We start from the raw sequence: 14,147 nt of genomic DNA, 5'->3' as shown, positions 1-14,147 counted from the left end.
TGCTGTTTCTGTAGGTATATCACTCTTGGTGAAAGCTCTTGAATTATTGCAGGTAGTTTCATGTATATTCCAGAAAGGGTGGTAGGTTTTGATAGTTCAAGCAAATGAGGTACATGCAGTCCAGGTGATGTGGTCACACTGTATTCTGTTCCTCTGACAGTACAGTCTAAATTGTATGTGAATCTAACCTCTGGTTTAAATTGAAATTGTTGGTCGTTTAAGATACTTGCAATAATCACTCAGAGTTTCAGAAGGTACTTCTCTCTTAGCTGGCATTTAATGTCAGGTGCCACAGCCATTGCAGTTTCTAATGTTTTGACTTATGGTGTAATGACCCATGGATCCACTGGGCTGTCCGTCCTTCCCAAGCCCTCCAAAAGAAAACATTGAAAAGAAAGTATGTGAAATATGATTACTCTTCTTATGGAAGCTATTCATGTTAGGTTGAACCATTGTTGCCACATACTTTGCCTTGTATAAATATATGTGCTTTCCTGTAAGATGAATATTTTGGCATGAATGGTGTGCAGAACTTTCCAGTGATCCTGTATTAAAAAGTGTCTTTTGGTCAGTTTTTTTCTGTGGTGGACTGTGCAGTGTGTCATAATTTTGTCTCAGTGTGTTACTTTTGTGTTGGTGTCCCTGGCAGATAGTGTAACTATTCCTCTATTCTAATATTTTTTGTATCTGAACAGAATTATTGAACATCCATGTATATGATTATTTTCTCCCCAGGACTATGCAGATACAGCAAAACTTCTTGCACCAGAAAATGTTGATAAAGATGCCTTACAAAGGTATGCACGGGAAGCAGCTGATTTCTCAACTGAATATATGCTCCCTCAGTTGGAGTTTGCAGTGAACCATTATGGACAACCAGATGTAGCCATGTTTGATTTCACATCAATGTTTGCTGCAGAAAATGCAAGCCGTGTTGTGGAAAGACATGGGCATAGATTGCTACAAATTTTAGTAGGAGACAGTTTATTGGAGGTAAAGTTAACACTGTGAATGTGTATATATACGATGGGGTACCCAAAAGAAACCGAACTAATTTTTTTGTGGGCAGAGCTTTTGTAGTACCGCGTTTTGCCGCTATGAGCGCATAGAGCTAACATTCCTGAGTCGATAAGCTGACTACTGTTGCTTCAGAAGGTAAGGACTAGTTTCGGCAGAGTTTATAGTGACAACTGTTTTGTGTGGTCGTTGTTTTTGCAGTGGCTGATTTTCGTGAACAGCTTGCGGCGGTGAAATTCTGCTTTTTGCTCAGGAAAATTGGAACAGAAACTCTTAAAATGTTAAAAACGGCGTACAAGGACGATGTTATGGAGAAAACTCAAGTGTTTGAGTGGTTTTCCCATTTCAAAAATGGTGAAATGTCAATTGATGACAAACCTCGTTCTGGTTGTCCTTCCACGGCCCGAACACATGAAAATGTTGAAAAAATTCATGAAATCATCAAGGAAGATCGACGACGGACCATTGAAGAAATTGTGGAGCTGTCGGGAGTGACTTGGAGCTCAGCGGCCAGATTTGTGGCAGTCGGGTGGCTGGTTTTTCCATCATGACAATGCCCCTGCTCACACAGTCCTGTCTGTATGACAGTTCTTGACCAAAAATGGTATGACCCCTGTTCCTCACCCTCCATACTCACCCGACCTTGCCCTGTGTGACTTTTTTTTTTTCCTTGAATGAAAAGAGACATGAAAGGAAAAAACGACGGAGGCGCTGTCAAGCATCTCAAAAGATGAATTTAGACAATGTTTTGAAAAATGGAATAAAAGACTAGACAAGTGTATTAGTGTAAGTGGAGAGTACTTTGAAGGGGATTGAAGGTTTGTGCTTAAAATTTGAATAAATAAGTTTAAAGAAAAGTAATCTCAGTTTCTTTTGGGTACCTCCTTATATATATATGTGTAATAGTGTGTTGCATAATGAAGGTATTGTTATTTTATACAAAGTCACCTGAGATGAAAATAAATCTCTTTGAGAATAGCTTCATTCACCCTGGAGTCCAAGGAATATGTAATTTAATCTTTCAGAACTGAGTCTTGCAATTACGTCATGACTCTATACTCAAGTATTTAACTGACACAGAAATGTGATGAAAATATGTGTTTGTGAGTCTCATAACTTTGTCATTTAACTGATTGCTATGAATGGGAAATCTAGACTAGCACATACCAGCTCCACCTGAGATATCCCCAGTTTGTAACAACCTTTTTTTATATCTGTTCACTTTAATAATGAGATCTAAGCAATGAGTAACAAATGTATATATTCTCCTATCTTATGACACACATTTGGAAGTATTGATGTTTTCCAATCCTGATCAGTTGCTGTGAGCTAGTTACTTAATTAAAGTTAAGTCGTTCAAAAGTGATTGACACTCACTCCATAACTCCGGAAAAGTAGCAGTGTCAAATGTGAGCCAGTGTATGTGGGAAGACATACTATAGTGCTGCCTGTGGCCACGAGATGATGTTGCTACTGTGTACAGGTCGAACAGTGCTGTGTCATTTGTGGCGGTGTGCAGGTGCAGTCGTGGACAACGCTCAGACAACATGGAAGCAGACAATCACGGGCAACGGTGGACTGTGCAGTTTCTCTGGAGGGAAGGAGTGACTGCTTTGCACATTCACACGAGGTTAGCAGCCGTATGTGGGGAAGCAGCACCAAGTCGCAGAACTGTGTTTCACTGGATAGCAGAGTTCAAAGACGGCAAGGACTGTGCGGAAAAAGGCAAAAGTAGTGGGCATCCAGCAACAGCATGCACACCAGACAGTACACAATGCATGTCCGACTTGATACTGGAGAAGAGGCACATCAGTTTCGATGAACTAGAGAACGCAACAGGTTTGTCATGCAGAACACTGCACACTATCTTCCATCAGGATTTGAAGATGAAAAAGGTCTGTGCTCAATGGGTGCCCCATTCTCTCACCATTGCGCAGAAGCATGTGGAGACATGTCAACAGTTACTGCAGCTGTAGAGTGCGGATCCAGCGGAGTTCTTTGAGCGTCTAGTCCCATTGACGAGTCATGGTTCTGGCACGAGACTCCAGAAGAGAAATGGCAGTTCATGGAGTGGAAGCATGCTGGGAGTCCTCCTCCCAAGATGTCACGACTGGGACTACTAGTCTGGAAGCAAATGGCAACTGTATTCTGGGATGAGGAGGGGATCCGTCTGTTGGATTGGCTGCCCCAGATATGACCATCGACAGTGATCGGTACTGCAATTCAGTGCGCCAACTCCGCTGATGCATTCAGCAACACTGCCATGGAAAATGGGGGCACGGCGTTCTTCTCCAACATGACAATGTGTGCCCACATGGCAGTCAGCAGACCATTGCCACCCTGGGTGCTCTAGGGCACACCATGCTGCCTCATCTGCCATACTCATCCGATCTTGCCCCTAACAACTATGCTGAATTCGATGCAATGAAAGACGTCATGCGGGGTAAGACATTCATCTCCAACAACAAGCTTCAGGCAGTTGTCCAGCAGTGGTGCAGGGATATCCCCAAAGAATGGTCTACTGTGCAAATACAGAAACTGCTGGAATGATGGCAAAGGTGCACAGACATTGGCGGGGAATACCTCTAATATAATCTGTATGTATTTTGTTCCAATAAATGGTTACTGTGAAGAAAAAACATTTAGTGTCAATCATTTTTGAATGCCCCTAGTAATTATAGGAAATAGCAATTATCTGTAAGTATATTCTGAACATAGTAATCCTCCCATCATAATTTGATATGTTATCTACTTTTGTCCAGTAATATGAAATGTTTCTGAGACCACTCTGAAAGAGGAATAGTAGGCAGCATTAGGCTCCTCAGTGGCAAGATTATTATTAAGGGGATAAATTCCAATAGTGTATGTTATTGAATCAGTCTCAGAATTTCAAAGAGAATTTTCTAAGTAATGGAAAGCAGTAAATACAGTTGTAAAATAATGAGTACTTTGAATTAATTGGAAACAGATTAAGTTTTGCTACACATTACATCATGTTACTTTATATTACATAATTGAAGGAGAAAATGTGTCATGAATTGTTTTCTTTGTCTTTCTAAAATCATTGAGCACTTCAGGCTACTTCAGATTAGTGTTTTGTCCAGTCAAGATTTCTGTTAATTTCTCTAATTTTGAAAGACAATGAAGATATCACTACATACTCAAAAAAGAATTACTGTATGAATGGATTCATGTTGTAACATTTTATTTCAGCCTTTCTGGCCTACAGGATCTGGTTGTGCCCGAGGTTTTTTGAGTTCTTTGGATGCTTGTTGGGCAGTGAAAAGCTGGGGTAGTGGTCAAGCTACCCCACTTGATGTTCTGGCTGAAAGAGAATCTGTATACCGACTCTTGGGTCAAACAACACCTGAAAACCTTCAGAGGGACACAGTTTCATACACTCTTGATCCTCACACTAGATATCCAAACCTTAACACTAGATGTGTTTTAGCAATTCAAGTGCGTGGACTGTATGATTCCGATGACCCAGCGAGTGTAGAGCAGTGCTTGGTCTCTGCTACAGTTCAGGAGATGCCAAAGAAGAGACGGAGAAAAGGTAAGAACTGAATTGCTGCTGTTGTAATGTCAGTATATAATTGTTTTTATATGTTTACACCACATTTGCATCTGTTGTTAAGGTCTCACATACGTTGTCACACAAACTTACATTAAAAATTTCTTGTTTATATTCCTACTTACATGCTATATGTAGGTTGAGAGTAGCAATATTTACATTTTGATGTTTTGTGACTAGACACCACAAAAACTTGTGTTAAAACATTCTTCTTTCTTTCAGGTGCAAAGCACAAAGATATTAAAATATCTGTGTTTTGTTCCTGATGATGGCCACTTTGCAGTCAAAACATGTAGCATGTAAAAACATGTGTAAGTAGGATTATAAACAAGAAGGTTTTAACATAAGTTTTTGTGGTATCTAAGCACAAACATCAAAATGTTAATATTGTTACTCTCAACCTTCTCTTTTAATTTGTGGAGGTGGGTGAGACTGAGTCCACTTTGTATGTTGGCCATTGTTTTGCCTGTTCTGCGAGCCCCAGATGTTAGATGATTGTGGAGCAAGGGGAAATTAAAGAGGTGTGAATAATTTAAATAAGAAAATCTTAACAAGTCACATTGAACGGAACTATTTAGCTTTTTCGAAACTAAAAGTATTTTGAGAAAACATGCCCCAGTACAACTTTGTCCACATATTCCTTCTGACTACCTGGGATTGAACCAACAGTGGGATGACAGTGACTAACTTCCTGAGCTATGACACAGCCCACTCTTAGGCTTAGTTCATGGCCTAGAACATTATTATAGGCAGTGAAAGTCAGTAGAGCATGTTAAACAGATTCACAACACTCACAGTCCATGTCAGCAAGAATAATAATTTGCTGTTACAGGGACTATCAAAATTTTATAGAATATTCTATGTCAGAACATACGATAGTGGCTCGGATGTGCCCATTAATTTTGTTTTTATATGAAATATGTATGATGAATATAGGGGTACACGGTAGCGTAGTTGGTTGAGGCACTATGCTACAAGCTGGAAGGTCATGGGTTCAAGTCCTAATGAGGTCATTAGATTTTTTCAATTCACCTAATCCTTCCAGCCAAACTATGGGCCTGGGGTCTACTCAGCCTCTAACAGAAATGAGTACCAGGAAAAAATTAAATAATTTTCCTGGGTAGTAAAGCATCTCCAACACATAAGGCTGACAACCTTACTGCCATCTTTGAGCCGATTGTGTAGATATTGTGGGACCCTGAACGTCTCACACCCCAATGGGCCTTCATGACCTGTTACAGGGATAACTTTACATTTTTTTAATGATGAATATAACAATTTTGGTACCTTTCTGAAGTGTTGCACATTTCAATGCACACTTGGTCTTTAACTTTAAAAAGCTTACTGTTTTGCTCTTTTGTTTCTGACCTTGTAGTTGCTCATTGAAAGGTCTAAAGAAATTATAATTGTTGATTGGAAATGAAATGATGTATGAAACTGACACATGAAATATTTACCATACAAATTTAATGTGAGAAGGTAGGTTTTGAACATTCTTTATTGTTTATCATGTTCTGTGAGGTACAGTACTTGATTTGAGCAAAATATCATCTTTGTTCCTGTGGTTTTCAAACTTGTTTCACTACATGCACGCATGCACTTTATATCTAGAGATATGAGGTTCTTAATGTGGTGAATAATAAGATTAAGTCTTCTGAAAAGTTACACCATATAGTTTGGGTGATAGGTATCAGCATGTCATAAGGACCTGCTGCCTCCTTCAGGGTTCATGGCATCACATTCCAGAAGACTGCAATCTTTTTACCATGTCATCATTGGCATCATCATCCTTATCCTCCTCATAGTGAAATTAATATTTGTTCTCTTTTTTATGATACCTGGTAACAATGATGAACTGACTCCATTTGTGGCGTGTGTGGCGTTTTGTGGTTCACAGTTAAGGGTGGGTGTTTTGTAACTTTCATTTGTCAAGCATGCTGTAGAACTTCATTGAGTCCATTATTTAAAATGTAAAAATTACAAGTTTTAAGCTGTATGCATGTACGTATTATAATGTAAGATCTTTTATTTAAAATTTCTTGTTTTTTTACTAATGTCCATTTTGTATAACTCTGTTCCATTATATGAGCTACAGTAATCTTTATAGAATGAGCTTTCATGCAGTGTCTGCATAAGAATTCTATTTGCCTGAATGTCTTAGTGTGGAGACTTCATCATTATTGATGACTCCTGGTATTGCCTGATGGGGTGGGTGGACTCACAGCTCCTGTTATCCATCTGATAGGAAGTTGGGTAGGTCTCAGAGCTAATCTAGATATGATGGGGGGGGGGGGGTTGAACCCCAGCTGCCTGTCCTGGGATATCTAGATTATGGAAGAGAATTAGAACTTTTGCTTCTTTTTTTTTTATAAGCTAGATATTTTTGAACATGGTATCAGTGGGTATCAGTTGAAACTTAATCTTTACCTTATGCCAGGAGTCAGGAAAGCTCATTTGGCATAGTGATGGGCTACAGGCTGGATGGCTGGGGTTTCATTGCTGGCAGAGCCAAGATTTTTCTCTTCTTCACAGCAGCAATACCAGCTTTGGGGCCCATTCAGCCTCCTATCAAATGGGTACCAGGGGTCTTTCCCCAGGAGTAAATTGGCAGAGGCATGAAGCTGAATATATACTTCCATCTAGTGTTGAGGTCAAGAATGGTGGAGCCATACCTCCACTCCCTCGTATGTCTTCATGGCATAGGGCTAAATTCATGAAGGACAGGGACAACTTAAGCCCCTCACTCCCCCACTCAAACATGTATACTGTACTGAAGAACTCTGGAAAATATTTTCCTTATTTCCCATTGATCTTGCTTCAGAGTGAGAAGTGGCATACTGAGCTGTAACAGGAGTAGTTTCAGATATCAGATGATCATTATTTCTTAGGTAATAACAATTTTTTTCTCATGCTGTGCAGAACATGGTATGGGGTATCACAAATTTTCTGGAATAGAATTTGAAGGAAAATGTGTTACTGGTTAATGAACATTGACCACTTGATATGTGAAACTTTAATAACATCTCCCTTTACAGATGAAGAAGCTAGTTTGTTTCTCAGGAAGCATGGTTAATGGGATATAGATATATTTTCTGTATAGTTTTCCAGTAAGTTATACCATGTTTGGCAGAAGGCAAAGGTGAAGGTTCAGCTGCCAGATGTGCAGTGTTTTGTAATTCATAATAATTTCTGTTAGAAGTACATATATACCTTAAAAGTACCTTCTTGCATTTTCTAAATACTCTATAATATAAGGTTGATCCAGACTTGTATTTTATTTTGATCTAGGCACATGACTCATACAATAAAATGATGTTGCTTTCTTCTCTTAATATTTGCAGTAAAGTAAGTCTTTCCCTTTCTTAGTTAACATTAATCCTGTGCTTATGAGTTAATTTCTTTACCTATGCCTGCCGGATATTACAGTAACAGGCACTGTAAGAACAGATATCTCTGTTTTCACCCCACTTTCCAATTGTGCCTTTTCCTAGTCAACTTTTGTATTGTTCTGGCTGTTGTAGAAATAAAGATACATTTGGCACTGCAATGCATGTCTACCTTAAGAGTGTTGCATATCAACAATAAACAGGAATGTCATATTCAAACATATGAAAGCAAATTTTTGTAGCATTGCTACTACAATTTAAACAGGTGATGTTATTTCAAGTCTAAGTACAAAATGTAATTTGTCTTGTCTAATCTGGCAGTTTTTTTGAGTACCCAAGTACTAAGTTTGTGATACTTGAACAAATAGCCATAATTCTATGAAAGACCTTCTTGGACTAAAGACTGGAACATGCATTTAACATGAAATTTATTGTGTGCAGAGCCTTTGAGTGTGTTAATTCATCATTTAAATTCAGAATATATTTAGTGTCTCATACGTTCTGATATACCTGTCATTGTCCAACTTTATGTTGTCTGTACCAAAAAAAAAACATTAATTACAAGTGTAAATGTGTGTAATGATTCGATTTCAGATTCACAAGTTCACCCAGATACTTTACTTCACTGGTTGAAGAAACAAGTTGCCTTGTATGACACTGTGCATGTAGAAGATATGACTCATTCTTTCAAGAATGGACTTGTCCTGTGTGCAATAGTACATCGCTACCGACCAGATCTTCTGGATTTTCATGCTCTGTCACCAGAGGACGTTGCTGCAAATAATCAGTTGGCCTTTGATACTTTGGAACGGGAATTAGGAATTCCTCCAGTAAGTGTGGTAGAGGTTTGGTGTGAACAGATTTATCAAAGTAAATTGAATTTGTGGTGGATATGTGAATACGGAGGAGAGTGTTGAAATGCCTTAAAGTCAGGATGAGTAAATTTAAATTGGAGAACTTTGGTAAGGTATTGTTATGAATAGTCATGTCATTGACCATGTTTTAATGCGGAACATAGGAAAAGAATTAAGGATTTTAAAACATAAAGACCTAAAACAGTTTTGAAATATGACACTTGTATAAAGCAAGGTAAGTATGAAACTAATTGTGATCTCTGTTTTTACTTATAGGTAATGACAGGGCAAGAAATGGAGCAGTGTGATGTACCAGATAAACTTACAATGCTTTCTTATCTTTCACAAATCTATGACACTTTCCGCGGGGAAATACCACACATTAAACATCCAAAATTGGTGAGATTTTGGACTTCTGTTGTTTTCATATTTTTATTTTTAAATACAGTATGCTGCTGAAATTCTGTAAAATTGTTTTATTTGTTGTCACATGCAGGAAGAGCCAGAAGTGAAAGAAGATCATTTTACACCACCCAGGATTGCTCAATTACGCAGCCTTACACCAACACAGAAAGTCTCACTCTTAGGTCGCATCACGTCACAGCATCATCATGCACGTCCTATACAAATCCGTAAGCCAGTAGGTGTAGTTAGTTCTCCAGTAGTTACAGCAGGGGAAAGAAAAGTGGATTCCCTCCGTCGGCAGCGCAAAAGGAGAAGCAACGATAAGGACAAAATAGGAAATATGGAGAGACCAGCAAACGTCACGGTGAGTCAAACATAAGAAGTTGTCTCGATAAATTTCATTAGTATTGATGAAGTCGGCGATGAACAGCGAGACGTTCTCCACTGTTCTATACAGCTTTAGCAGAAAATAGTGTGTTACATTTTCAGTAGTCTCTTTATTGAGGGAAAAGTTGTCACTTTGGAGTGACAGTGTAGTTTTATGTGTGGTGTATATACCAAAGTAGAAATGGTCAGTAGTATGACTTTTATGAACAGGATTTTGTACCCACACCTGATTAACCTTTATTGTCTATGCATAGGGGATTTTCAGGCATCTGATACTACAGGGATAGTATCTGAATTTTAACACCGGGTAGCAATTTATTGTTAAAAAATATGAGATTTTAAATCTTCTGGTCCTGTTTGGCTGGCTGCGGCATTTTAACCTGGTGTGTATCGATATTAGTGTTGAAAAAATACATTGGTCAGCCAGGTGGACCATATGCATGCACCATTGCAGTAATGAAATAAAGGTTGAAGTCTTGGCTTTTGAGGTGGAGTTGGACTGTGAAATGTCAGAAGTGTCATCACCATTGGCCATCGGTCTTTTTCTTGTTGATCAGTGCATCTACTTTGTAACTGTATCTTATAAATATTCCTCTGTACCTGCCAGCTGATGGCAGCTCAAGTCCCATGTCTGAGACCTGATTTTTTTTTTGTCCCTGAATGATCAAGTGATGTAAGTCTTGTGGAACAGCATCTTAATTTCAGAGCAATTAGCACACTTTCTTGGGATCAAATTCGTCATGTCCATTGCATCAAAACATTGTTTATCTTCAGCTTCATGGTGTTGTTACTACAAGAATTTTCTCGCAGAATTTTGATATGAATACATTTATGCAGATGTGTGCATCTGTTTTATTACCTCAGATTATTTTGGAACTCTATATTATGAATTAGTAAATTACATAACATACATATGGTACTTGACTGAAATTAGTACATCAGAATCAAACCCTGTTTGTTAATATTGTGTAGGAAGACCAATGGAATCGTTGGCAAGAGATCCGACAAAACCGGTCTGAGAGGGTGGTGCGTAGGAAATACATGCTTGAGCTCGCAAAAAGGCATTTGCATAAGAGTATGCAGATGCTCGAGACAAATGCTAAACGTGAAGATTCAGCACCTTTTGAGGACTATTCTCTATTCGTATACCGTCAAACAGCCCCTGCTTTTCAAGATCGTGTCAGAGATTTGGAACTGAAACTATTTTATCCAGTAAGGCAGTTTGCTTGCGTTGTGATTTGTGTTATGTTCATGGCTGAAGCATGGTTTTTCTCAGAACAGTGGTGTTTCTGACTAATTATCTAACAAAAATTTTTGCTATCTTTTGAAAAGGAGTACAAAAAACTGAACCAATTTCAGTGACTGGATTCACAGTTTGGTGAATTATGTTCACAAAAATATATTTATCAAGTATCTTGCCACTGAGACAGGAATTTAAGACTTTCAGAGTCCATCAGAAGTAGAAAATTTTGACAAAGCTTTGTGTTATAATTAGTAGCACATTAAACAGCTGTAACTGATGCTGGTGTAAATTTCACTAGTGTCCAGCAGAGTGTTCAGGAGGTGTGAATAATATAAGTTCTTATGTAGCTGTTGGATTTATTTGGACAGAACACAGCACTAGATAATACTGTCATACAAATTTGACCTAGAGTAGAATAGAAACCCAATTGAAATTTAATCCATTATTAGTATATTTAATATGCATAGTTATTTAAATGATATTAAAAAAATTCTTAGTATAATTTTTTAAAGTTTTCTGCTGATGAAGACCTGAATGAAGTACTTGAACATAGAACATAAAAAAAAAGCATTGTGTTGTATATGTTCAGATCTTAGTGGCTTTTGTGCCTGTAACAGCTGTGTGTAATTAACATTTTGTGTTCTGTCACACTTTGAATAAAATTTGACTCCTTTGGATTAGCAGGACTTTCTTTGACATGTTTAGAGTCCAGTAGTAGAGGTACCAGAGAAGAAAGAATTTATTTGAATTGTGACTGGTTCCAATGTGTGGGACGTGAAGTAAGTTCTTGTATAAGTCATGTCATAGCAAATGTATTAGCGTTTGGATACTATAAACACTTTATTGTAGTATTATAATATTATATTTAAGCATCCTGTTGCACTCTACACGATAAATGATACAAACTCTGTCCCAAGTGCAAACAATATATATTATATGTCTTTGATCTTGGTTCTCTTCTACACTACATGTTTCGGCCTCTATCGGCCATCATCAGGTGTATACTCCTAACGTTGCTGCCACACTGAACCCAGTCTAAAATGTAACATTTAAAAACACATTGTTATTTTCTTCGTATTATGAACATCTACCTCGTTGATATGTGTCTGGTATGTAGATTATATTGCACACGTCAAATTTGATTTTGCTGTAGTAGCACTATAAAATCTTTAGTTATGATTTTAAAATCCTTTAAAATTTTCTCTAAATTTAAAATTTAAAATTTAAAATTGTTAGGGTTACTCACCCTATGTCTAAAGTGCTGGAGCGGCTAGTTCTTGTTTCCACACTGTACAGGTGTTATCTGTAATATACAAATATTTGTATTATTATTTTATGTACGTAATATTTTCTTATGTGTTTATATTGTTATTTGTACTTACTCTGTGTAGTCTTCCTGTGTGCGTGCCGCTGCTTGTCTTTACATAAAACAAAGTGGGCCACATTTACATATAGTACAAAAGAAGTGAGAAAAGTTACAAAACTTTTCAAAGACACATGGATAAAAGTAGCATTTTGCACACGGAACACAATTGAAAATATACTCAAACATAAACCACAATTGGATAAATACAATAAAAGTGGCATATACCAAATGAAATGTGCGGATTGCCCACTGAAGTACATTGGACAAACGGGTCGAACATTTAACACTAGATATAAGGGACATATGCATGATATTAGAAATAATGATAGCAATTCCGGCTACTCAAATCACATACTAAATACAGGACATGCATACGGAACAATAACAGAAGTAATGGAAGTTGTAACAACGGGAAAGAAGGGTAGACATTTGAATACATTAGAGAAATACCATATATATAAAATAAGTAAGAAAGGCCTACACATGAATGGTACACACATAGAAACACACAATCCCATATTTCAAACGATACACGAAATCTACACAGACTAACGGTACCTCTCTCTCCCCTCTACCCATTCCCCCCCTACACTCACTAACATAAAACACAGCACACAGTACATCAGACAGCACACGTAGTAAAGACAAGCAGCAGCACACACACAGGAAGACTACACAGTGTAAGTACAAATAACAATATAAACACATAAGAAAATATTACGTACATAAAATAATAATACGAATATTTGTATATTACAGATAACACCTGTACAGTGTGGAAACAAGAACTAGCCGCTCCAGCACTTTAGACATAGGGCGAGTAACCCTAACAATTTTAAATTTTAAATTTTAAATTTAGAGAAAATTTTAAAGAATTTTAAAATCATAACTAAAGATTTTATAGTGCTACTACAGCAAAATCAAATTTGACGTGTGCAATATAATCTACATACCAGACACATATCAACGAGGTAGATGTTGATAATACGAAGAAAATAACAATGTGTTTTTAAATGTTAAATTTTAGACTGGGTTCAGTGTGGCAGCAGCGTTAAGAGTATACACCTGATGATGGCCGATAGAGGCCGAAACATGTAGTGTAGAAGAGAACCAAGATCAAAGACATATAATGTATATTGTTTGCACTTGGGACGGAGTTTGTATCATTTATCATGTAGTATTATACTTGTTTTACATCCGTATGTGGTGTGCAATGAACCCCATTTGCAGCCAACTTAAAAGAGTGAAGGATGCTCTTAGTGATGAGAAGTGATTAGTGGAGCCCACGAGAACACCATGAGGGGAATATTCTCTGGACATGTAGGTCACATCTCTGTATGCTGAAGGGTTAAGAAACTGGTCTTATACTGAACACGTACAACAGAAATTGGGACAGTGGAAGAATAAATTGTAAAAGAAACTCTTTAGAAAATGACAGTTCGAGGAACTTCATGATTAGTAACAGTACTGTCATCGGGGCTGTGATGCTGTGTGGTAGACCTTGACCAACATCTCAGAGGAAGAGCTGCCTCCATGCTCAGGGTTGAAGTGTAAGCTGAACAGGCACACTTACTTTTCTACCCTGAGTATGGAAGTGGTACCTTCCTCTGAAACATCAATAAACTTCTGCTAATATAATTTTCATTTCATGCATTATGTTGTGTTGTAATATACAATTTCTTTATTAAAACCATCACAACACAACTATATTAAGGTCAGTGACCTTAATATAGTTGTGTTGTGACGATTTTAATAAAGAAATTCTGCTAATATACATGGGATCATGTTCCAGAAGACAGTACTCTTCATAGTTACAGTGTACAGTAAACACCTCTCCCCCCCAGAGAAAATCCCCATGCATTGTTTCATTTAATGTTTTAAATTTAATACATATATGCATATTTTTAGTTCTCTA

The 14,147-nt window shown here is 37.6% G+C and overlaps 1 protein-coding gene across 7 annotated transcripts in view; it reads left to right on the top strand.

Moving 5' to 3' along the window:
• Positions 1 to 14,147, top strand: part of LOC111868080 (F-actin-monooxygenase Mical) — a 136,494-nt gene that overhangs the window by 50,970 nt on the left and 71,377 nt on the right. For 5 of the 7 annotated variants that reach the window (XM_023858457.2, XM_023858453.2, XM_023858454.2 and 2 more), the window contains 7 exons: positions 736 to 993; positions 4,231 to 4,573; positions 6,489 to 6,494; positions 8,572 to 8,807; positions 9,108 to 9,230; positions 9,328 to 9,600; positions 10,596 to 10,835. In XM_023858457.2, coding sequence (XP_023714225.1) covers positions 736 to 993; positions 4,231 to 4,573; positions 6,489 to 6,494; positions 8,572 to 8,807; positions 9,108 to 9,230; positions 9,328 to 9,600; positions 10,596 to 10,835 — 1,479 coding nt within the window. The remainder of the gene's footprint in view (positions 1 to 735; positions 994 to 4,230; positions 4,574 to 6,488; positions 6,495 to 8,571; positions 8,808 to 9,107; positions 9,231 to 9,327; positions 9,601 to 10,595; positions 10,836 to 14,147) is intronic. The other 2 variants (XM_023858456.2, XM_023858458.2) reach the window with 2 other exon arrangements.

This window comes from Cryptotermes secundus, unplaced genomic scaffold, assembly GCF_002891405.2.
Source record: "Cryptotermes secundus unplaced genomic scaffold, Csec_1.0 scaffold925, whole genome shotgun sequence".
Lineage (NCBI taxonomy): Eukaryota > Metazoa > Arthropoda > Insecta > Blattodea > Kalotermitidae > Cryptotermes > Cryptotermes secundus.
The sequence above is the reverse complement of the archived record's forward strand: the minus strand, read 5'-3'. Positions and strand labels throughout refer to the sequence as shown.